Raw genomic sequence first — 25505 nt, 5'->3', positions numbered from 1 at the left:
TGAAGGTCCTTCTTCCTGCAAAAATTCTCCCGATTCCACCGAGAGGAACCAGAAGAGCCGTGAGAACGGGCTGGAGCTCCCCAGAGGGGGCAACGCTGTGGGTCAGGACACCCATGGCCTCAGCAAGGGATGGGGCAGGAGCACAGGGGTGAAACACCATGGTTGAGCTGCTGCACATTGCAGCCCCCCAGCCCTGCTGGGGACAGTCCCCGCAGGGTGACCGGGAGGTGGTAGGCCAGGAGGGCGGTGTGGACGCGGGGGCCGGGGCAGGTCTGGAAGCAGCGATGCCAGGGCTGGTGGCGGTGCAGGGAACAGGGGGCTGTGGAGGTGGCCAGGAACCGGAGCTGCCATCCGGAGGACTCGATCCCAGGAGCCCATCCACCCGCGTGGGCTTAGCTGAGCTCTCCCTGTGCCTCGAGGCTGTGGGGTCTTTGCACATCTGCCCGGAGCTCTGGAAACCGCATTTCTGACACGGGCCGGCCAGGGCTCGGGCTGCAAACAGCACCGTGGTCTGTGCTGAAACACCTTGGCCCCGAGACACGGGGCTGCTCCGGAGGGAGCCCGGGCTGTGCAGTTTGCGGAGCGGAGCCTGGCAGAGGGCTCCCAGCTCTCCAGCACGACACCAGCAGTGTCACGCCGCTTCTGGGACCTTGCACCTCGTTTTCTCGGGGTTTCTTGGGGATCATCCCCCGCCTCCCAGTTTTGAATCACCCAACGATGAGATGGTGGGTGGAGGAGAGAGTCCTGGGAGCAGAGAGGCAGCCAGCCCAGGCTCTCCCATCTGGAGCAGGGTCCCGGCCCCCTCACCCGGCACCTCCCCAGCCTGCAGAAGCTTTGCACCAAAATCCCTCCAGGGCTTTGCCCACCGATGAGAAGGGGCGATGGAGCCAGCAGCAAGCCGGAGCCGCGCTTTGCTTTCCCCTCGCAGCCAGCTGTGCTCGGGGGCAGCAGATGCTGCCAAGCGTTGAGGGCACTGGGATCACACAGCCCTGGGGAGCAAGGGGGACACAACCCCAGACAGAGGGAAGGTCTGTTCCAGCCCCCAGAGGCTCAGCATCAGGAAGGGGCACAGGCTGATCCGGCCCTCCTCCTTACAAAGCTGGGCTTTAAAAAGGCTTTGCAAGACTTGGCATAAACTAGAGGGAGAGGGAAGCGAGCAAGAAGGATGCATGGGGAGAGTGGCTGAACTGTGTCCTTCTCGGAGGGTTTGAGCAGGAGACATCTGGCACTAGTTGCACCCATGCCTCGCTCTCCTCTTCCTCCACAGCAAGGCCAGAAGCCGTGATTAGAAAATGTCTCCTATGGCCCTGCGCTCAGCCACAGCCCGACCTTTCAGCCTCTCTTTGCTGTGAAACCTGGTGTAACGGGCATTTCACCCCTGCGAATCAGCTGCTGTTTCACGGTGAAGCTGCCTCTGCACTTCAGCAGGTCCTGCAGACACCAGGCCCACGGCCAAAATCGCTTTTTGGAGCAGCAGTTGCCTGCCGTCGCCTTGGAGTGATCGAAGCAGAAACGGGACCACAATTAGTTATAGTACAGGCCTGAGCATTTGATATACGTTTATTGCTATTGAGGTTTAGCCGGGGGGGTTGTGCATATGGGGCTGAGGTGGGTATCCAGACTCCTTGCACTACGCTGCACAGCTCCAGAGCACCTCGTCTGCACATCCGTGGCAAGCAGGAGGTGGTCGGGGTCGGTCGCTCGCGGCTGCAAAGAAGAGCCAATGCACCAGCTAAAGTTAACATCACACTCCAAGGGAGCAGGGGGGATTCATGACTTGGTTGCTCAGTTGGTTTTAGACCATCTTATCTCATCAGCAGGATCTGCAGTGCAAATTCTGGACCGGGGAGTATTCACTGTTATTATTTACAAAATAAACCAGCTTTCTCATTTCTCTCCTGCTACTTTGATAGGAGACATTTACAGACAAACATCACCCTGACAGACAACAGCACGGGACAGTAAGAGGGAAAAGATGTGCCACTATACACACTTTCTTTTTACTTTCCATTAGCATTTTTTTTTTTTAAGTGTCACAGCTACCTTAGTACCATTTTGAATGAGTAAATATTATATTTGGATAGAATATACTCTGATATGCAAATGTACACGAGGCCCCTGGAAAAGCTCACATCAAATACTGGTATAAAACATCATTAGAAATAATAATAATAAAAGCTATTTATGACACGGCATTTATTCACAGAAAGATTTGCACTGGGGTTTTGCGTTTGCTGTCGTGGTTCGGCTTGGCGATGGATTCCCACTGCCCTTCTGCCCTGTTGTCCGTGATACCAGGCAAACCCACAGGGCACGGAAAGGGTGAATAAACCACAGCCGAGGCCCCCCCAGCTCGGAGACCCCCGCGGGGAGCTGCCATCACCACGACAAGGCAGGAGAAGGCAAAGCGATACAGCAAAGGGAAACGCCGCTGTAGTGTGGAGCGTACCGCCGGCCACCGGGCCCCGTGGAGTCCCTCACTGCTACGTGGGACACGGCTGCTGTGTTTTGACCTCGGTCTGAGCATCGCCCCGCTGCGCGGGCTCACCCAGAGCGGTGGGGAAAGCAGGCAAGCAGCCCACCCTAAGGCACTGCACTCTCACACCTCGTCCACGCTCCAGCCACGGGCCCGAATGCGGGGCCAGCTGCGCCCTACGTTCAGTGTTTTAGCTGGACGTCAAGCGTGAAAACCCTGCTGGGAGCCCAGGATGCGGGATTAATTCCCCTCTGCATGGATGCCCTGGGGAGGATGGGACCCGCCGCGACCGTGGGCAACAGAGGGCAAGGAACAAGCCCGGTGACTGGCTGCCGTGTCCTCAGAGTCCTTTGGTATCTGGAGTTGGCCTGACAGAGTCCCGGGATCATTCGCAGATCACCCACAAGAAGCGCAGCCGGCAGGACACAGGAACGCTGGTAGGAATGCTGCGTCCTCGAGTCCCAGAGTGTGTCTGTGCACCACGCTGCAGGCCCTGGGGAGGTGAACGGCCTGGAGCCCGCTCCCCAGGCGGGACAGGAGAACATCGCGCTCCGCTGTTCTCCCCCAGCACGAACAATTTGGCAAAGTCAGAGCCAGGACAGCTTGTCTTGCAAGACTGTAGGAGAAGGGTCAGGTATTTCTCCTTCTTCTTGGGCACTGATTGGTTCAAGTTTGTATCACAGTGAAGTCTGAGAAGTGGGGAAGAAACCTAAACCACCTTCCCTGAAAGAGAAATCCTCATTTGCCCACCTCGCTCACGCTGCTCCAAAGCGGCCTGACTGGTTGAGGACAGCCTCTCCTAACCAGGCACATCCGATCCGCTGCTAACCACGGAGGCTTCGTTCTCTCTTTAGCAGACTTTGGACCTTCACCCTCCACCCAGCAATTGTGCTGCTTCTACCAGTAGAGAGATGGAGGACAGCAGGCATCCTGCATGTTCTTCCTGCACGGACAGTCTGCAATTCTTTCCCACCACCCACCCGGGCTCACCACCAGGAACCCTTCCTCAAACAGAAGTAAACATAAAGAGAAACTAAGAGGCACTAATAATGCAGATAATGGGGAGACTCAGGCTTGAGGCTGTCAAACCTGGCTCCGGAAGTCTTCGTCCAGCTGGAGAAAAGCCAAGTCCCCATTTTAGATCTCCTGCAGTGAGTGTCCGGGGTCGCTGCGCTCTCGCTTCACGAGCGGCTCCCCCATGCTCCGGGAATCTGTGTCCACCTCACTCCCCAGGTCACTAATGTCATCTGCAAAGGACAGGTCTTAGCATCAGGGTCGTCAGTGGACCGGGAGAGGTCATTTCTCCCAACAGGGCAGAGCGGAAGAGCCAGCACAGGGTTCCCCCTCCCACATTGATTCAGGCTCAACCCAGACCCGACAGGACTTCCCTCAGGGGAGAGGAGGTACCTTTGTCCAGCAGTGTTGGGGACATGGATGTGAGGTCACCAAACTGAAAGAGAAAGGAGTTACAGGGTAAGTGAGGATTACAGCATCCCAAGGCACCAGACCTGCAAGTCATAATCTATTTCCAAGCTGTTCTAACGAGCATCTTAAGCCATTAGGAGAAACCACAAGCACCAGCAGTGCTGGCAGTGAAGAGGAGAGAGCAAAACCAAAACCATGTTTTGGGGCAAGTCCATGGCTCCCATTTAAATGATTGGGCAAACACTGCGCACAAAAATCTGGGGCAGAATCTAGCTCTAGAACAAGGAGAAATTTTTCTACCTCCCAGGTCATGACCAAGCCAGTTCTGCCACAGAGCCCTAACCAGGACACAGCACTATGGGTAGGGCCTCTTGTCCAGCCCTCTGCATCTGTCAGGCAACTGCTCAGACATGCCAGCTCTGTTCACCCCTTCTGGGACTCTACCATCACTCCGGCTCCGCAGAGCTCCATGCAAAGGGTTTTCATTTATTTCAGGAAAATCCTTTGGCTTGCAAGGCCACAGCACCAAGTGTAACCAGAGAGCTAGCGATGTATATGATTCTGGAGGTCTGTTGTCTCCCTCTGTGATGAGGTCTGAAACACTGAATTACTCTAACAATAACGCTGCATACTCATGCAAAATGGGGCAGCAGTAGAGCTGAAGACAGTAGGAGTAATAAAGCACTATGAGCAATGGAAACGCAAGGACGTGATTCATTCTCTTTTGCTATGAAGAATCAGCCACCTCCTGGAGCACAGAAATATTACAAGAGTCTAATGAAAAAGGCAAAGCCTGAAGGATGAAAGCTTCCCGGTCAGGTTTTGCTGGAAGCCACACTCTGCCATTTGTGTTTCTTTAATATCAATAAAGATAGAGGTTTTGCGGAGAATAGTGTGAATTTGCGGCATTGCTGACTCGATGCAACAGCGTGGGGCTAACGAGAGAGGAAGAGAAAGCAAAATGCATGTAATTGATTTGTCTAGCTCCCCTCCATGAGCTACACAGAAGGAAGAAAACAGTGTGAACTGCAAGGAGGAAATGAGATCAGTCTTAATCTAACAGTGGTTTCTATATTGCTTTCACAGGTTGACTGTAGTCTTTTAAGTCTAGGCACTTCAGATAGGCAGGACGGGGCCTGCTTACAAGCCAAGTGCCAGATTTACTGCAGGAAGGTCCATTTCCTCCCCCAGGCCTCTGGAGCCCAGGCAACGTTCAGCTGCCTCAAAGACCATCAGCTCCGGTATCAGTGAGCCAGGAAGGATGAGGTGCAAGGAGCTGGGCCTTTTCACCAGGCACTCAAAACAACTCAGTAAATCCTTCAGCAAAGCTGGTTATAAAACACGTTCAGGGCATAGTGCGGTTTGTGAATCGATGATGTCCCTTTAAACGCGGCTTAGTTTGGGTCTGTTACTAGGGAATAAACAATTCTCACCTCTCCCATTACGGCAATCGGAGTCTCCCCTGTTGCCTGGGCAACGCGATGCTCTACCAGATAAAACATGTATTCATCATAAAGGAGGCGAATTAGGTGGAAGGAACCAAAGCTGGCAGCGCTGCGCAAGGTGAGGTCACGGATCACCATGGAGCTGGAAAATGGCCGGGAAACAAAACATTTGGGATATGTTTTACATTTGCATCACGGCTGATGTGCATTATTGACCCTGAAGGTATCATGGCGTATGGTGCTCTGTTTCTACCTAAGAGTCTCGAAGCACTTTAAGAAATTAGTTAGTGGAGCACCCCACCCCCCACCCCAGGAAGGTACAGGGCACACAACACTTTCTTCTGTACCAGGACAGAGCAATTTAGACAATTAACTGGAGATGCACAGGTGTAAAGAACTTGGCCTTTGCCAAGGGAGTTATCCACACGCCCTAAGCCATATGCAGAAACATCTCCCCAAAAAGAGAGAAAACGTACCTATAGAAAGACCACTTCAACAGGAACTGCCTGGCAGCCTTGGGGAAGCTGGGACTGCCCTCGTGATGCTTTAGGACTTGGGTGACGACGTTATCCAGCCAACTAGCCCACTGGTCCAGAGAGCTCTGCTGCTGCAGCGTGAGCTTGAAATCCTGCTCCAGCTTCTGGACCATGCCTTCCTCGCACTGGCACACCCACGAGGCTTGCTCCTGCTCGGAAGAGGGGCTCATGGTTACATGTGTAAAGCCTGCCGTTTCACAGCTTTTGGTGCATCCCAGCCCAGGAACTGAACTTCATTTCTAGTAGGCAAGGACTCCAACCAGCTCCGAATCAGAGCTTCTCCAATTTGTCCAGGCCACAGAAAAATATTATTACTTTAACTACGTTATTACTGGTAGTAGTACTTATACAAGTTCCTTAGTACTTTCTCTGCTATTCAGAATGAAATAGCATTATTTAGTATCTACATACCTGGAAAAGTAACACTGAAAACTTATGTGTAATTGTTCATTTAACTGTTTTTAGTATTGGAAATAAGATGTTGGCTACTAGCAAACTGCCCCCATTAAAGAGTCCCTGTTCTAGACAACACGGCTCCCAAAGAGATACTGTAAGTCACAGAAAAGACAGTATAAGTCACCTGCACGTTGGCAAAGTCGACCCGATTGAGATCGCTGAGCATCTGGTTTATCTGGGAGGTGTTCTGGAGCACCGCACGAGCTGCCTGAGCCAGGTGGTTCAGGGACGTGTATCTCCGTAACGTCTGTGCAAAGGCACTCACCACCCCGACCTGCGACAGAGCACGACGGGCACCGTGAACGGGGACCCACGGAGCCCAAGGGCAAACTTCACAACACCAGACTCAAGCATGCAGTCCACATCAGCTGCGGCATCCTGCACAGTTGCGCTCATGCCTCTGCCTAAAACACCTCTCAGCACTGCGGAGCAGCATTTTGTGGCATCTCTCGCATCCCACAGACCGGGCTACACATTTCTTTTCTTCAAACTAATAGGTTTTTGCACTTTGCTTCCTGGAGCAGCAGGGTGAGAACAGGCTGCAAGAACCTGCCGCTTTAGGCAAGGGGAAGCAGGAGCCTTAGGTCAAATCTAAAAATCAACAGCAGGACTGGCTAAGAAGTGATGCTGGATTCAATTTATGCAATGCCATTCACTTTATGGGCTGCCCTCCACTATCTAGTGGGAGAGCTTCATTCCAGTGCAGAGATCTTGCAGAAAGTTTTATCTGCAATTTCGGCACATGGGAACGGCTCAGGGTACGCAGCATCATCAGCTTCTGGTATGAAGAAACTACTCTCCTTGTCCCCATCCTTCTCGCTGATTTTGGCTCAGAACTATTCACCACACTGTGCCCGTCTGGAGTACATGTAGCCAGATCCCAGTAGTGTCTTTCCAGCCACCGTGGAAAACTGCAACACACACACACACCCTGTCAGCTCCTAGGCCTGACCTGCAACAAGCTTCATAGCTTACCTTTGTCTGGACAATCTGCGGAGGGAAATCACTCATTGCGTTCATCAGCCACCCTTCCAAACTCTTGGCAAAATTACGAATCGCCTGTGTCAGCGTGCCTGCAAAGACATTTGCAAAGTTAGCAAGGCCTTTCCAAACTGTCTTTAAACACCAGCTTTCTAGCTTAGGACTCCTGCAGGAATCACATCCCCTGATCTGGTAGCTGAGATCTGTTTAGTGTCATGGGAGTCAGCTGGGGCCCACAATGCACTCAAAGAACTCCTTTTCTTATTCACGGCGTATCTCAGCATTTCCTGACTGTCAGGGTCTGTTCTCTAAGAGACACATATACCCCAGCCAAGGACCCAGCCTCCCCGCCCCCAAAACCCAACTGTAACTCCTTGGGCTTTCTGCCCAAAAGCATCTTCGCTGACAACAGCAGCTCAGAGGGACATGATTTTACAGTGCTGCTCAGCCCAGTCTATGGCCAAGTTGTATCCTTGGGGAGACTGGTGCATGCACTTAAGCGAGGAGCTAAATCAGAGAGAAAATCTTCTATATTCCATCACTAATCTCCCAAACGAAAGTTGACCCCAAATTTCCAGGAGGTGCAGTAAGGGACACAGCGGTCCTACGTAAACAAAGTTACTATCTCCAAGGAAATATCTCAAATGGATTAACCATGCTTACAACAGCCTGTGCATTAAGCCTATGCTTTTACCTTGACTTGTAGCCAAAGTCATGAGCTGCGATATGCCATGAACCAAATTTTAAAAGGCACTGGAATTTCCAGGAGCCACAAATTACTGTCTAAGCAGAGCAATGCTCGAGAAGGGAGATTGCTGTTGCCATAATACATAAGTTTGTATTCAAAACAAAACCGTCTAAAACGGCTTTTACAATGGAAACCCTCGTGGCGAGTGGTAGCCAGCCAGAGTGAGTCACAGATCTGTTCATCACGCACAATGACTCAGGAGCAACCTGGCAAAGAGCAGGAGCTGAGCAGGGGTCGGGACCACCCGCGGCCTGCTGACCACGCCATAGGATACTCACTGGGCACTGGCCTGAGCACATCAGGGATGAGAATCTCCACCAGGGCCTGGTACAAGATATGATCACAGCTTCTCATCCATTTGAGGATAGGTTCGTATTTACACAGAGTGATCAGCTTATCTTTTGGGAGGGTCCCTTCATGTTCTTCTTCACTGCAGGAGGAAGCAGGAGGCAGCATCAGAAGCGGGTTGTCATTCAGTGCATTTACACTTCCTCTGTATTTCTAACCTCAGTGTTCAGCAGAAAAAGCGACTCATGTCTTTCTTCAGAAGGGGAGGCCTGATCACTTGTGCCAGGCGTTCTCCGAATCTGCAAGCTCCTCTGTCCATGGGGTCAGAGCTGTGACCACAGCTTTACCGCAAACCTACATCTTCCTATGTTTGGCCAGACTTCCTTTGCTTCTTCCTCCTTTAGGCCAAGTTGCCTCTCTCAGACGTGTACACATGCATGCTCGTGCGTATATGGAAACTACTTCGGCACAGCCATCTCAGCAAGCAAAAGCCTAGCTGGTTCCTCCGGACAGAGCCAAAACCTTCCAAACCCTTCACACCTCTCTCCTCCGCTCTAGCTCTCCTCAACTGTGACAGTGGTGACAAATTTTTGGAGCGAATGCTGTTTGGGCAGATGAACCAGTATGGACAGATACTGTAAACAGTTGGGAGGCGTTTGGCACATTCGAACACTGAATGCTTTCATAAGGAAAAAGCCGATCGGTGTTGCGAGGAGAACAGGGCATATTGGCTCCAGCTGAATGAGGTCAATCGAGCCTGCATTAATTTCACTTTATAGACGTATAGAAACTTTTTTGTGTGTGATTAAGGCATAAAATATTTGGTTAAACAGCAAGCAGAGAAAACCACAACCTTAATGCACTGCCATAGCATCAAATCAGAACTATTAGGACACTACACTGGGAATTGGGAGGTAGCAGGGGCTTTCCCCAGGCATTACATCAAAACCATTAGAGCCAAGACGTTTGACTTACAATAAAGAGGTATTTACATCATTTCTTCCCTGTCTGAGCTGTTTCAGTGAATGCACTCTATTGGCATATTCTTAAATCACTCATATGTAAAACTTGGCCATCAAGTACCTGAACCCTGTTTTAAATAGAACCATATTCTGCATTTTCTAGTATTTTGTCACTCTGACAATCTTATACTTGTATACATAAAGGGGAGGGGAAAGTTTTATTTAAGCTATCTTGATTATTAGCAGGACTATGGAGAGGTGCTAGAGCACACATCCTTAGCAAGATATGTTAGTTTAGAGAGAGTGCTGCAGAAGTGCTGCCTCCAGTATCCGAGCAAGTCTATTCATGTCTAGCCCAGTTCTCTCTGTGGTGTTGCAATATACCTTGTAGATATACCCTTAAGTAAAAGGGGTTTTGAAACCATCAAACACAGCTATGGTGTTTCTTTGCAGCAAAATAGCCATTGGATAATGCCTGCAGAGGACAACAGGGCCATATTCTACAGATTATTATGGGGTATGTCCTTATTATCCAAACTTTTAGTGTTTTTCTTCTGAATACGAAACAGCAGCATCTGAAGCCTGTATATAATCAGTGGAAATGGACAATATAGACTTTTAATACAAATTTTTTTAACAAGAAGCCTTCGCCTTTTCCATTTTCTCTATTTTCACTTATTTCCATTCCTGTCTCCTGGCAGCAGACTACCAAGGCATAAAGGAGGAAGAATAGGCAATAACAATGAGCCAGACAAGACTACGAAGCTGGGATCAGAGTAGCTCAGTTTGTCATTATCTTCCTCAAGACACGTGGCACTTAAAAACTTTGATAGAGACCCAAATAAGAGAGCAAGTCCAGATGTCACTAAAAACCTTAACTTTGGAGATGTCATTCTATACATGGCACGAATTGTAACTTGCCATTCTTCTTGGCCATTTACAAAAGTAGCAACCCATTCCCATTCATCCAAATGCTCTCCGTAGTTTGGATTAATATTTTCTACAGCAGGTAACAGGCATGTCACATAGACAAATAATAAAACCATCTGAGCAGATGCTTTCCTCCGAGGTCTGCACTTTGTGCGGTCATTACAATATTTGACCTGACACTCCTTATAATGATTCTGCAGGGAAGTAAATATTTCCAAGTCCAATAAAGCAGTTAAAATGGCTAATGAAGCTGCAACCAGTCCATTTTTGAAAGATAAAGTACCACTAAAAATGGATCATTCAGAAATAATCAAAGCGCAATGGCATACCTGGATGGCAGGGCAGTAGAGCCATCACTAGATGGTGTTTTAGGACTCCAGAAGGATTGCCACAGTTTCTCAATATAATGAAACTGGAGGTTCATTACAACATCCAAAGTCGCCTGATGATAAAGGACACAACTCGTTAGCTGTTGTTAGTGTCTTGTCACACAGTCTGAACATAAATTTCATGCTCTGCCATTTAGGTTAAATAATTTACAAGAAAACACAGCTGAAAGTGCATTGTTCTAATGATCAACATAATATAAAACAAGTTATACAATAAAAAAAGAAAAAACAGTGCAATACTTGTAACAGGTAACAAATCAAACATTCCCATTTACACCCTAGTGGCTCCTGGGAGCAGGATGGGGGAGAAGGGCACCTGACTTATGCCCCACATCAATTAATGAATCAATTAAATATATCCAAAATAATCACCTCACAGTGTCGTCTGTAAAGAAGCTGCAGGGTTTTGACATCATTCATGGTGACCCCTTCTTGCAAGAGGACATTACCTAGATCAGGGGCTGGGAACTCCGGAAAGACATGGGTTACATCTAGGGAAAAGAAAGATTGGGAAAGACAGTGAAAGTTAGGAACATCCAGTTACACAGGCCTATGAATAAGTACAAGATGTTGCAGTGGCTGGCGGCTATATTTCACATCTCCAATAACCGCTGATGAAACAGGTGAAATGAGACTGATAATCCAGTACCTCCCTGATTCATCCTGTCATATTGGGCAAGAAGCGAACAACCGGAGCCCATTCATTCCACGCGGCAAGAAGAATGCTTCCTTCCTCTTTGCAAGAAAAGAAACAAGAATACATTGTCCTCCTCTAATGTGCTGCCCATTAGGTTTTCTCCGAAGCCTGAATAACATCCCTTTGGTATTTTGAGAGCACAATGGAGAAATTAATTGGCTAGCAGACATATCAGGAGCAATTGTGTTTCAGAGACTGTCGGAGCTGGCCAGGTTTTTGTGTCACTGTTAGAGACTCTGGAAACAAGCGGGTCCACGACCAGCGAAACCGGAGAATTTATCTCACAAGGTATGGGCACATATGGGTCCTCTGAAGCGTAATAAACCTTGCAGCTGTTTCTCCTATAGGTGCAATGAACTGTCGCTCTCCTCTCTTGGGCTGCCTATTTTAACAACACTCTTCAGGACTCCAAGGCTTTGAGACCTCTACTCTATCCATCCAATTTGGTAAAAATTGGCCTGATTAGAAACCTACTTAGAAGGAACTGAAGGATGATGGCACAAGGAAAAAAAGACTTTTAAAAGTTTGCTGAAACGCTCTCCAAATACCTGTAAAGGTAACTGATAAATGACTGTTCCTGCTGTGTGTCCCAGGCTTGCGTTTCTCCTTGGCCCTTGGGAGTCACTGGAAAGAGCCTTCCTTTCTCCTAAATTAGAAGCCTCGAAGTGAGCTATCTGATACATTAAAACAGTTTCCTCACCTATGAATTGCTGATGGTGTTGACTCTGAGCAGCAACCGACTGTTCAGGAGTAGTGTGCAGGCTACTGTTGGATCCGCTCTCTGCCATGCCATCCATCTTCTGGGCTGGTCTATACCTACGTTTAGAGCAGGGCTTGGTAGTTACACGCAGACCCGAGCAGACACACACACACACAACCCGCAACACAGTCACACTGTGAAAGCCAGGGACACCTAAACAGTCGCTGTGCTGTATAGTGCTTCTTATTTAAGCTATATGCATTGACCACGTAATATATGAGGTTATATTCCTCATTTATATATGGTTTGAAAATATTTACAGCTACTTATATAAATGCTTAGTCAGTCGTTAGCATGCAATACATCAGACTGTCTACAGAAGACAGTTATCAACCTTTACGGCTTTCCGCACTTGTGCTTCAACACATGCTGCTCACAACTAACATGCTTATAAAATATAATCCACCAATTAACCTTTGTAGTTCTATATTTTAGTATTAAAGTTTGGTCAGCTTTGCTATCTCGAGTGGTCAAAAGATTTGAAGCAGCATTATTGCACGTGCTCTCGTAAGCAAGGCAAACCCACGCTGGGCTACACCAAGGGTGGTGTGAAACCTTAACGTAAAACTAACTTCTGGTAAGTAACTGGTAATGTCTGGAAAACAAAACTTTCAGGGACTAGCAACTGTTGAAGCAAACTCGAGGCCAGCATTTGGAGAGCTGGCTGTTTATATTACCCACTCAGGTGCACATGAGGGCCTCCTTTTGAAAAAGCATTCCCTGAGATAGGATTAAAGGGGTTAAGAAATAAAAAGGAAACGAGAAGCAGAGCTGGAGTGGAAGCCAGAGTGCGAACTCAGTCTCCTATTGACTCTGGAGCCTACTTTGATGCTTGCTTTCTGTTTGGGAACTGAAGACATAAATCCTTCCATGCCTTCTCCAATCCAGCGAGAACCAGAAGCATCAACACTTCCAAGAAGCGATTCCAAATTCCTTTGCTTGTTGCGTTTCTACTTAAAACTACCCAGATACAAGACTAACCGTGCCACAGTTTAACTTACACCGTTGCACGAAAAAACTCCAAGCCAATGCAAGCACACAAGTCCCTCACACAGAACAGGCACAAATAACTCCATAGTTGAGGTCCTAGAAGTGTTGAGTCACAGGGATGCAGGAAGGGATATACTCAGACTAACCAGTACCTTGCAATCCCCTTCTTTTACAGCACAGCTATGTGCTTCAGCCCTTCAGTGACACTTGGGTTTGAACAGTCCCAATGGGCTCCCTTTGCTCCCAAGCCCCCTCCTGGCTTTTCTGGGGCAAGGACCCGGTCCCGTAGCAGCTCCGAGGAGCCGGGAGCACCTACCTCTGTTTCTGGTGGATGGGCTGCTGCCGCATCGCCATGTACTGGGTGTCCTCCTGCAAGCGGTTGAGCGGAGACTCGGGCTTTAGACGGATCCCGTAATAGTGATATTTGGAGTTGCCCCTGGAAGCATCAGTGGTGAAATTGCTCAGTGGCAGCTACTCAACGGAAGCGACATCACAGCCCCGCAATTTATTCTTAGGCTTCTTTTGACAATACACATTACTTTTTACAGCACATGGTTCTTTGCTGCCAAGAGCTATTTGAATGGCTGGACTAATGAATGCCATCATCCCTTATAAAACTTAAAACCGCATGTCGCGAAGCTAAGTGACATCCACATTTAAAATCTGGCAAGGTTTGTTCCAACTAACCAATGGTAAATGGAGAAGAAGAGAGAAGCGTTACAATACAACATGGTACTGAACAAAAGGACATGAAGACCTCTAGGGACACTTTGCCCTTTGATTAGAGTTTAAGGATTCATTTTATATATAACAACAAAACTTCCATCCTTACCTAGAACCGGATAAAACAAGCCCGACTGAACAGTCAACCAGGATAAGAAAAACGTCTCAGTGCTGTCTGCACCTACACAGCCATGGCAGGAGGCTTTGACCTAGCTTTGCGTTTGGAGTCACTCATTTTCAGTTTTTATATTAGAAAAGAAAAGTCTTTTGCAACAGCAAAAGAGGCAGGAATTCTTTTTCCACTGCCGGTCAGGAAAGCTGCTATGATGCTGTTTAGGAAAACGCCTTTCCATCACACCAAATGTGTCAATTCCAGTTTAATGGGAAAACTTGAATTTTTCAACAATTGCTTTTGGGAGCGAGAAGGACAATCACACAGCCGCAGATGCACGAGGACAGTCGGCCCAATTTGGATTCAGCTAATTTGTAGCTAACAAAGCTATGAATCGGAGCTAAATTGTCGGGGTAGAGGAGACAGAGGCCGGGGAGTGAGTGGCAGGGCCTCTGGAGTGCTCTTATCAGCATGGTTTAGAATTACGGTTTGCTGTCTCGGTATCTTCACGGCGCATGGCAAAGTCTGAAGGCACCTTAAATCCCATGGTGATTCCCATAGGAAAACTACACACCGGGGAAATTTAAGAAAGGAATATTTGCCTGGGAATTAACCCTCCCTTCTTTGTTGCAGGAATTCTCTCTTTTCTGATTTTTTTTTAAGGGGAAATTGTTGAATTTAGTCTTTGTCACTGTAACAAAGGGTTTTTACACACACTGTTGAATGCTCCGGTATGACCTTGCCTGATTTTAAGTGACTGCAAATTAAATACTAATGGCATGTATTTACTTATTCATTCATTTAGACGATAATGGTGGATAGCTATTTCCATATTTATTGAGGTCTATCGTATCCTTTCAAGCCTGCACATTTTCAATTTTAAGTGTTTTTCTTAATGACAAAGTTTTCAAAGTCATCGAAATCTGGTTAGTGATGGTCTTCAGGACCCTTTGGCCCAAAATTTTAGGGAAGTTTAATATTTAGTAAACACCCAACATTTATATTACAAGAGATGGATATAAAAATATATTATTTCAGGAATATAATCCATATATTTAAAAGTTTAAAAGCACTGAACGTCAATTGCCTCATTTTTACAAAGAAAAATAAATGCTGTTAGATATTTCACTACTTAATAAAGAATAACAACAGCATGTGACATTACCAAAAGCTGAACTACAACATTCTGGAATTTCCACTAAAGGATTTTTTTATTCTTTTTTTTTACTCTAGCTTCCAGTGAAAACAAATTCTGAAATGCCGGAATGTTGCCACAGACCAGAAACTCCACTTGTGGGCCATTTCTGTTTTCAAGTCTAATCATCTTTGAAGTCACAAAACAAGACATTACAATAGTCAACGGCAGCTGTTGGGACTTAACATTTTTCCTCCCATAATAGGATTAAAGAACTTCTTTCCTCTAAAGAAATTATTTCAGAGAGCTTCCACTTTAACCAATCTACAGAAATCCAAACTCTCCCCCGCTCTCCTGATGACTCTCGCTTGCACATTCCAGCTGTGGAATGCTCCAGACACATCTGGTTTTGTTCTTGTCTAGAAGACCAAATATCTAGCTTAAATATTATTATAAAAAAGTTATATAATCAGTGCAATCCCTGTCTCTCTAGTGTATTACCTACTTTTTAAAATTAAAAGCTGACATGAAATGCAAACTCGGCTGTACAAGCTGTTCATATATTTTGGATGTTTTCTAGGACGACACACATGAAATGATGCCAAGCATCCTTTCTTGAGTTTCACTTTTCCTGTAACATCATATGGGTCTTTGATGCCTTAAAAGAAACGTTTTTGTCACAAGATTCAGCCAGCTGCTTTGGCAGTTTCTGAAATAAGCCACCTCCCTGCGTGCAGCTTGTCTGAATCGCAGATTTGGGCACCGGCTCTGTTCTCGTCCATAACCGAATGACTTTACCAAACCCCAAAGGGGGAACCACTTAACTGCACCGAGTTTTTGGACTCTGCAGCTGACAGTGGCAATCTCGAAGAAGTGGGACTTCACCTTTTTGAGGCGATAAAAGAATGAGAAGCCCAGATTAAAATAAAATATTCTTAGACTGCTTAAGAAATGGGCTTAGATCACATTTGACTGCGTCACTGGACAAGATATTGTCACCAGGGACCCAGAACGTGTCCGAAATCGACTTTCTTGTCAAATGCCTTGCGCTGCTGATTCACGTTCGGAAAGGAGCTTTGCCTCACGACACGCTGGAATTACTTAGGTGCCTTCGAATAGCAATTTTTTTTCCTTACAGGATAATGCCTGCTTGTTTCTGCAGATCTTAAAATAAAAACCTCAGCCTGCTAAATTATGCTTAGGAGATGTTCAGCACCCATGAGAGAAGCTGCAAGAGCATTTTTGTTTTGAAATATAGATCACATCAGAAGCATGCAACAATTTTTCTTCCTGCAAAGCATAAGGCCTTCTTGAGAACAAAGTGCAGCCCCTGAAATTAGTGCCTAAAAAGACGCTTGGTTTTAATTAATTCCTTTTATAGGAAGCTTCTCAGAAGTTTCACGAATGCCCCCAAAGCCACACACCGCTCTCCGAGGCAGCCACCGAGCAGCAGGTAAGTAGAGATGAGAAATACAGTGTTTAACTCAACGAGGGGTCTCCCAGTGAAGGGGAAGCAAGATGCTTCTTCCATCACCTCGGTCCCAAGCTGTCTCAAACCAACCTGGTTCCCAAGCGGCGAGTCCGCAGCCCCATGAACACCGAGCGGATGAGTTTTCCGAAGGAAGCGGCGTTCACTGGATCCAGTTTGTGCTCCTGGCAGTGCCGCAGGTAATGGTTATACAGAGAGCTCCTGGGAAGGCTCACGCCTTCCGCTGTCTCGTAGTTGTCCAACAACCACTGGAGCTTTATGCATGGAAAACATAAATGAATAAAATACACGTGAAAGTCTAAAGAGGGCTGGAGCAGGCGATGTAAAACAGTGTCAACACTTAAATGTCAGGAGAACCTATCTGATGCCGAGAGTTCAAGAGAGCTTAACGCTGGGTAGTTAATTCATATAAGCGATATTTAGGCCAGTCGCATTTTCAAAAGGAAAACGACCCCCAGCCCAAAGCTAATAAAACAAAAGCGTTGCTGGATTCGGCAACAGCATAAAGCAGACTCTGCCTCCCATCTCACTGTCCGTCCTGAGCTTGGACGAATTCCTGCAGAGCCAAAATAAAGCTGTTAGGACTCACATTTTCCAAGAATAAAGATGCTAAGATATTTTCAAGGATGGAAAAAAAATGCCAGGGGAACCAAAATGCCCCACTAAGTCTTTTTTAATTTGAAGATTGGCATGTTTGCAACTGTTCCCTTAACAACAAAATTAATGGTTACCAAACCAACTTTAAAAATCTAACAGGGTACCACCTATTTTTTGAAACTTACTGTCTGAACTTTACTTCTCCTGACATTTACGTTGATTAAAGTTTGCGATTAGATATAAATTATTTATAACCAGCTAGTCTGAAAGGGCAGGTGAAGCATACAATTGCAGCACAGGAATTAAAATGCAAACGGACAAAACCTGCATTTCCTTTAATTGGCCAAATGCCAAATTCGGTCTCGATAAAAGAAGTACTGTATTAAGTGAATTCTTTGAAGGAACTAGATATACAAAGGGATTAAAATCAACAGCTCTGATAAGAGACTTTTCACTGTCCTTAGGGACATTTAGGATTAACATTTTCAAAATTTCCCTCTATATCCAGACATCCATACGTGGGCGTATAGCATAGGAGGCACAGCTCCACCAAAGGTGGTTGCACTCGCATCCGATTCATGGCAAAACACACTCAGGTTGCAGATGCCAAAATATTAGCCACTCCATCTCCTTGCAGCAAACAATTCAGGCACATGTTGCATCCAAGCAGAAACTGAGTCAGTGGGATTTAACCAAGTACATGGATGTACACGTTGGCCTAAAACTTAATGCTTAAACTCTTCCCACTGATACTCCGTCATCCAGCTCTTTGCTATCGTTGTCACTTGGTGAAACTTGAGGGTCCCGGTTCATCACTGTATTACTTGAGTTTTGTATCAGTAACTGTAAAAATCCAACCTGAAACATTCAATGACAACTCTGACTTGTCACGCAATTGAGTTATTTTCAGTTTACATATTTCATATCCAGTTTTGCTCTCGTACAAATACTTTTCAGCCTAGAACAAGCTATCTGCACCTATGAACATATGTTTTGTGGTTATCACTCAGTCTCCAAATTTAAACTTTTGCTACATAGAAGGAGCTGAATCCAAAGCTGTACAGTTAAAGCTCAATTTCATTTCATTAGCTGGGTTTGATCCAAAGCAGCAGCAGTTCATATGACTGTTTCTATCCGTTCTGGTGGACTTCGGAGCAGACCAGGGACTACCACAGCTGGAAGAACCACCACCACTTGGTCATTTGCCTCTCTGTCCTGCTTTTCAAAGACCTTCCTCCAGTCACATGCCATCTAAGATGCTGTTTGATGTGTATTTCACAGATAAAGGACTTTTTGAACTCCAAACCCTACTGTCCTTAAAGGCTGTGGTTACTGATGATCTGCAGCCCTTCAGGCTTTCATCTGCGGGAGGAAACATCACTGTGAATCCCTGGAAGGTCATTCTGCAGCCCTGAGGTTACCGCTCAACCTGTCGATTAAGCCATCGCTAACAAAATTGGACCCCAGTGTTTTTGACATAACAGACCAGCAGGAGCTCTCTTTCAGATTAGTCCACAGCTATACTAATTTTAGCCCATCCCTAGTATTTAAAAGATTAATGATTAAGAAGGTTCACTTTTTTTTAACCCTTTATTTTATTTGTCCTTTGGAAAATGCTGCATGCTGATCAGTTATTTCTGACCTTCTAAACCTGTTCTAACCCCAATCTTTAAAAATAAATAAATAAATGAGTCATATTATTAGATCATGAAAAATTCAGATATAGGTAAAAACCTCTCATTTAAATTTCATCCTGGCCACTTCTAGTCTAATCGCAGATATTTCTAGAATATTTCCTTCATCTCCCAGTATTCCTCTTCTGCAAGTGTCTTTTTTATATTCCTTCATGCATTACAGAGTTTCACAATACGAACTCCCACTACTGAATTAGAATTTTATTATGAAACGCACAAAAGAGCTTAAAAAGGAAATATGTCAGAGTATAAATCATTTTCAAAAGCTGGATTTTGCTCTTCCTGCATTAGTAATAACATATCGGACACTTAAAATGAGAACATTAAAGATCCTTTCTATTTGTATTCCTTATTCCGTTTACTTTTCAAATTTCCCTTGGTTGGAATGACAAGATATTCAACAGTTTCATTTCTGCTTATGTTACAATCAAGCCCCAATAAAATCACTATGCGGCCGTACACTGCTTTGTTTGTGCTAGAAGCATTGCAGGGGAACACTTCCACTTCATTTTTACTTTAACCTAATTTCTATCGACTGTTTGTTATGATTTGAAGATCTTTAACAAAAAAATGGACCGAGTTTGATTCAAGGATGGCTTTTTAAGGATGGAGAAAGTGATACACAGGGATGACTCGCGTGGTCCAGTTGGGAGTTAGAACTGGAGCCAGGCTCATCTCCTTGCACGCCAAGCGTGGGCTTTCCAGCCACTGTGGCCTAAACGTTTCCCTCTCACCAAGCCTCCCCTACTCAGCTCCACCCATATTCGAGGGGAAAGTTCCATCAAAACCTATGAATTTTCACTAAAAGTTTCAGTTTGGCAAAATGACACTTCTGAAAAAAGTCCCCATCAACTCTAGTTAGTCGTGTTTTTTTTTAAATGAAGATACTCAGCATAACACTCACTCTTAACTTTAAACCCAAAGCCACCCATCATACGTAAGCACAAGCTTCAGGGCTTGCCTGCCTTTCTCCACCAAACAGGAGAGTCCTCCTTCATTAGGTCATTACATTCCTCCCCTGCCCAGGGACAATTATTCCTTCTAATAGTTTTCCTACTCTTTTATTCAGGCTCATTTTAAGTGTTCCCATGTTTTTAAATTCAGTGGCAAAATTCCCTCACTGTTTCCCACATAAGAGCCATTCACCAACAGGAAAAAAAAATAATAATCGCTTGGCTTTTTTCTTTTAAACAGTGAGAAAAAAAAATTCTTCCACAACTCCTATGAATGCTGTGAATATCTAGGAGCTGCAGGGCCTCACGCAGGTAGGTTAAGGCATCCAACTGCTTTAGGTGCCTAGCTTTAGGCACTCATGTAGGAGAATTGCAGCTGTCTTCCTCAAATTTCTTTGCATCACCTGCAAGCTCCTAACTGGCAAAGAACAATCCTCTGACCCAGCAATTCTGGAGGACACTTGTGAGTGGAGCTGTTTCAGTAACAGTAATAAATTGACATGATTTCATTAGAGGCATCATGTGTCATTGGGGTTTTAATATTAGCTTCTAAATTTGGTACTTCAAGTACACTCGAATAACTACTCGGAGAGATTTTGAGGCTCAATTAAAAATTATCAAAGGTGGTTCCTTTTCACATGGATTTTGTGTGAACGGCATTTGTAAAAAATTCTCTTGTCATTGAGATATCTTTAGCTTTCCTTTAAAAAAAATCTGACATGAAACATGTTGCTAATGACAACAAAACAAAAAGTTACTCTAGGAATTTATGGATTTCTGAAATGCAAAGTTTGAAGCAAGGGACAAAATGCCTAATGAAAGCTGCTGCAACCTTCTATGCTCTTAAGTTATTTTTGCACGTAAGACTAGAGGCAATTAAGCCACAATTAATAGTGTAACTATCACCCCAGCTTTTGGCAGTAGAGGGACGTACAGCATCAAGTCAAGAGACTGTATTTTGTTACCACCTCTGCCTGCGATGCTAAGAACACGTGGAGCTGTTCGCTCTGTTTTGAATTCTGCCACCTATGCCAAGCTCGTGTTTTCCTCCGAGCCTTGACAAACCACAGTCACCTTCTGTTTCACTTTCTGGTTCTCGTGTGCAAGACCGACAATATCGTGTTTCAGTCATGCAAGCATTTGAGATATGCAATCATCTGCCTCTCTCTCTCTTCTTTTTTTTAAATTTAAAGAGAGAGAAACTGAAACATCCCAGATAACAGAAAACCTGCACAGCGTTGCACACGCCAGGGAACTAAACCACCCCCAGACCTGGAGCTGCCACGGCAGCGCATTGTTGTGCCTGGACCGACGTCCTCGGCAGGGACGGCTGGGGAGCAGATGGGTATGCACACGCTCATGAAGTCGTTTATTTGCTCTGGAGTTTGTTACAGAACTTAAGCTTGATGCCAAACTACGAACAGTGACCTGAGAAGAGAGACATTAGGTTCTTCTACCCTGCAAGAAAAGGGTGGGGAAGATCTAATCGCAGGTGCAATCTGGATCAAACTCTATCCTGCACAGCCTGCAGATGGATGAAATCCCTTTGCTATCTTCATTTTCCTTCCTCTGTCCTTTCCCTGCTTTTTTCACACCTCCTTCAATACCATGCCACTACCCATCCATCGCCATCCAGCTCCACTCCGTCCCTCTCTGCAGTCCCCTTTCTAAAGGGCATCAGAGAAGCGGAAGCAACCGAGCAAGGGGCAGCTACCTGGGTGAGTTAAAAGAGGGTTAACTAAAGGAGCTGTGGAGGAAGGACCTGGAATATGGGCTGTGGAATGAGTTGAGGTCTTCCTTCTCAAGGATGCATCAGTATGCAGCCTGACAACATTGTAAAGTCCTATCCGGCCCCTACGATGGAAGGGTTTCCCCCTACACTTGCTGTGAAACCATTCCACTTCACATAGCAGTTCCCTCTGGGGCAGTCAACTAAAGGAAGAAACTGTTAAATGAAAGCAAGCAGGACCCAAGAGTTATTTGAGCTACTGACCGTGGGCTTAGGGCACAGTGAGCTTGCAGAGAAGGAACTGAGGTTTGCTGGCTCAGATTTTTTTTTATGCTCAAACCACAGATTTATTGTGATGAACTTGCGAACAGCTGCCAGCCATAACAGGACTAAGGTCCTTTCTGCTTCACCAATTTCTGTTTGCCTAGATCGCGATGCGGAGTCTAACTATGATACTGCTGGACTTCAGAAAACTCCCAGAGTCCTAGGCAAGGCTAAGTGCTGACAGCTCTGCTGATCTGACTAATGTTTTTAATACCTTTAAGTCTCAGTTCCTGGGGTCACAGGATTCAAAGGAAATCTCCTTTTTTGAAACTGGAAAATAAGTTTCAGATCTTCCAGTTTGCAGAGAAAAGCTTGAAAATGCAGCCCCAACCTCAGAAATACCAAACCCTTCACACAACCCCTACAAATTGTTTATATCACTTCCAATTCCAGAGAAACCAACTCATGACTCTCAAACACTGGAAAAAGTAATATTGGTTCCTTCTTTATAAAACAATAAATTAGCAGCACAGCGATTCAAATGCACTTGAAAAAAACTAGCAAGTTTTCTTACTGCCTGTGCCAAGTTCATTACAGTGCAAAAAAAGAAATGGGGCTGGTCCGATGTCCTGCCCACAACGTGTTCCACTTGCAGAAAGTGTTAATGTAAAAACCTGCCTAAAACTGCAACAAACACGGATATTCCATATCAACTACTTTCCATTTATAAGTGTCTTTTCGTACCATCAGCCCCAAAATCCAGCCTAGGATTTAGAAGATCCTGCTGGTTTATTTCTGGCTTATGCACTGTGATGAACAAGAAAAATTCTGCAGAGCAAGAACTGCAGTTTGCCAAGTCTGGGCTCAGGGGCACGGCCCAGGTGCACGAGCACGGCTACAACCTGGGGCAGGAAGGCTGCACACAGATGCTCGGAACAAGAACTACAAGCCTGATTGTGCGGTTTCGTCTTTCCCCAACCAGCACAAGGAACTTTCAACTCCTAGAAGATGAACTCGGAATCGAGCTCATGCAGGAACCCTGGGTGGCAGTTCAGGATCAGCTCAGGAGAGTCAGATCCTCAGGTTCAAAGTTCCTGTCATTCTCCCAGGCTACATCACCAGGGTGAAAAGAAGTAAAGATACTTTTGCAGGACCTAAGAACAACAGATCTGCCCCCAAATACAAAGCAAGAGGAAATCTGGCAGAATAAAGAAGTACCATTTGCACACTGTGATTTATCAGAGCAGAACCATGCTTCAGCCTAATCCAAAACGCACCGAAGTCAGTGCAAGCCTAGTGACTTCAACGGGACTTGAATTAGACCCTTCAAATCCCACACAAGCATGTGCTCACTGATAAGTGTTACTGCATGGGAGCCAGAAACCATGATGCAGAAGACCCTGAGTAAGCTCAGTAGAACAGTGGGAACTTCACACAAAGCAGGGAAATTGTTGGCATAGTGAGAACAGAGAGGTCTAGCAAATGGATTTAGCATAGCATTGTAACATTAACGGTCTTCCTGTGCCACAAAGAGGCAATAAAAGCATACACAGGAGTAGGCTTTTGGTACACAGTATCTAGGGGATAGCTGTCGTGATTCACTCCAAGTTATTTTCCAGCCATCTTTCAGTTCCAGGGAAAGGAAAGAACTTTCTGAAATATGTTTTTCTAATTGCCAGCAGTTTCCATTGCAAGGCAAGTGAAATAAATAAATACAGGGTAGAGGCAGTTAACAGAATCCAGAACATCTCAATCAAACATTAGCGTCTCGGCAGTTCTTGTAAATTCTCATTTCTTGGGACTGGACTGCTTTGGGCAGCACAGCCGAATCTCAGGCTGCTCCGGGTGGCTCGTGCTAGTGAGTATACCAAATGGCTACACAGACTGCGCCTACCAAAGCAGGGAAGAGGTTGTAAAATCCGATTGCAACTTACATGGCTGTTGAGCAAACTGCTTTTGTGTGATGTAATCCCTTCATTTTTTTGTAGGTTTTCAATCGCCATTTCAAGCTAAAGAAAATGTGCACAGGAGAAAAAAAAAAAGGGAAAAAAGAAAAAAGAAAGGAAATCAGATAGTTAGCAACAGCCAGGATTTTATCTTTATTATTTGAATGATGAATGCTTTATATCAACAGGCTTGTGAAAGAGGCAAGTAGATGAGACACAGTCCTTATGGGATGAAGCTGCAAAGACGTTATTGTACTGCATGCAAACTAACCACACGGCAAGAACTCCTGTTAGGGTGAAAGGGTGAGACTAGGGGACTTTCAATCTTCTATTATATGCATTGTCTATTATAAAAAAAATAAATTTATTTTCCTCTCCTTTCCCCTCTATGCCTAGACCAAAACACTGCCATACAGCTGTGCTATAGCAGGTTGAAGGAGATTTGCCACAGAGGTGCATTTGACCCATCCCTTTCAAGGAAACCTGAAAGGAATGACTTCAGTTATTTTTACTTCTTAAAATTTTGACAAAAACTAACAGTAGCTAAATAAAATGGGGGAGACAGGAGAGTTGATGCACAGTGTATAAGCTGGAAGGGACAACAGATCTTCACTGGTAACTACACGGGGACTCCCAAGGCAAAACCAGGTTTCAATTAAGTGATCTTCCCACTAAGAGAGCCTGGCATATCTTGATTCTCCCTGTGCTTCTTTCCACCGTCTCAGAGCTTCTGCAACCACAGGCACAGCGAGGCATTTTGTCCCCTAAAGGGCACCCGTGCTTTGCTCTGCCCTCACCTAGCTTCTCTCCTGCACTCCGCCTAGCCGTTGCTGCTGCCTGGTGCTCAGACCCTCGCCTAGACCCTTCTTGTCCTGTCCTTTCTGATATGGGGCTCCCGTGGCAACCTCTCAGAGGGCTGCTGGTCTCTCTTTTGCTCCTCAGCGCTAGCTTTTTGCTGTTGAGGAAGGAAAAAAAAGAAACTTCAAAAAACACAGGCTGAGGGACTGGCAGGGGCAGAACCTGGCATTTCTCTCCAGTAGATGTTCTCAAAACCCTGATATCTGTGACCTGTTAGTGAAGGCTGGATGAGAAGGCAAACATCACCCTGTAAAACTTGTGACGAGCAACTATCCTTGCAAAGTTATGATCTGCCATTGTTTAACATGCAGGGTCGTGCAGTTATCTGTGGGCACATGCACAAAGCATCACATCTGCACAGAGATCTACCTGCTTATGGCCTCCTTTACCTACTAGCTAGCTCCCTCTGCTCCAGTTTGCAGCCTGACTCATAGCATGGCAAAGATAAAAGTAAAAATAAAAACCGCCTTTTACAAACCCAAGCTCTACCAGAAAGGTGAGAGAACAGAATAAGTCAGATCTAACTTCTGAAGTAACACTCAACAACCAAAGACAGTTTGCACCATATCAACATCTGAATGCGATACACCGTCCAAGCACCTCCAAAATAAATTCCTTCATTTCTATCCAAAAGTGACATCTTTGTGGCACTTCTTAGCTTAATAAGTTGCCACTGAATTCCAAAAAGGCTCAGTCTAAGACTATGTTTCAGTGGTTTTCAAGAAAACCGTCTAGCACACCATGATGCACCACGAGGAACCAAAACTCGTCAGCCCAGACTGATTGCTGATGCAGCCCCGAGGAAATGAGTCAAAGCGTTAGAGGGAGACACCATTTCCTTCCTCTGTTCAGGAGGGAGAGAGCGCTGAGCAGGGCAGTGCCTGCTGAGCAACGCCTCTTACACAAGCGCAAAACCACTGCT

General features: G+C 45.8%; 1 protein-coding gene across 7 annotated transcripts in view; it reads right to left on the bottom strand.

The window, feature by feature from the left end:
- Positions 1-1542: 1542 nt before the first annotated feature.
- RFX2 (regulatory factor X2) overlaps positions 1543-25505 on the bottom strand; it is a 64653-nt gene continuing 40690 nt past the window's right edge. For 4 of the 7 annotated variants that reach the window (XM_064497273.1, XM_064497274.1, XM_026110868.2 and 1 more), the window contains exons 6-18: positions 23714-23788; positions 16615-16796; positions 13400-13519; positions 12034-12149; positions 11009-11127; positions 10577-10689; positions 8346-8497; positions 7314-7411; positions 6463-6612; positions 5823-6031; positions 5335-5488; positions 3884-3926; positions 1543-3723 (exon numbers count right to left, since the gene is read on the bottom strand). In XM_064497273.1, the coding sequence (XP_064353343.1) occupies positions 3614-3723; positions 3884-3926; positions 5335-5488; positions 5823-6031; positions 6463-6612; positions 7314-7411; positions 8346-8497; positions 10577-10689; positions 11009-11127; positions 12034-12149; positions 13400-13519; positions 16615-16796; positions 23714-23788 (1641 nt within the window). In that variant the 3' untranslated portion in view covers positions 1543-3613. The remainder of the gene's footprint in view (positions 3724-3883; positions 3927-5334; positions 5489-5822; positions 6032-6462; positions 6613-7313; positions 7412-8345; positions 8498-10576; positions 10690-11008; positions 11128-12033; positions 12150-13399; positions 13520-16614; positions 16797-23713; positions 23789-25505) is intronic. The other 3 variants (XM_064497275.1, XM_026110871.2, XM_026110869.2) reach the window with 2 other exon arrangements.

The sequence above is a fragment of the Dromaius novaehollandiae genome, chromosome 25, assembly GCF_036370855.1.
Source record: "Dromaius novaehollandiae isolate bDroNov1 chromosome 25, bDroNov1.hap1, whole genome shotgun sequence".
Classification (NCBI taxonomy): Eukaryota; Metazoa; Chordata; class Aves; order Casuariiformes; family Dromaiidae; genus Dromaius; species Dromaius novaehollandiae.
The sequence above is the reverse complement of the archived record's forward strand: the minus strand, read 5'-3'. Positions and strand labels throughout refer to the sequence as shown.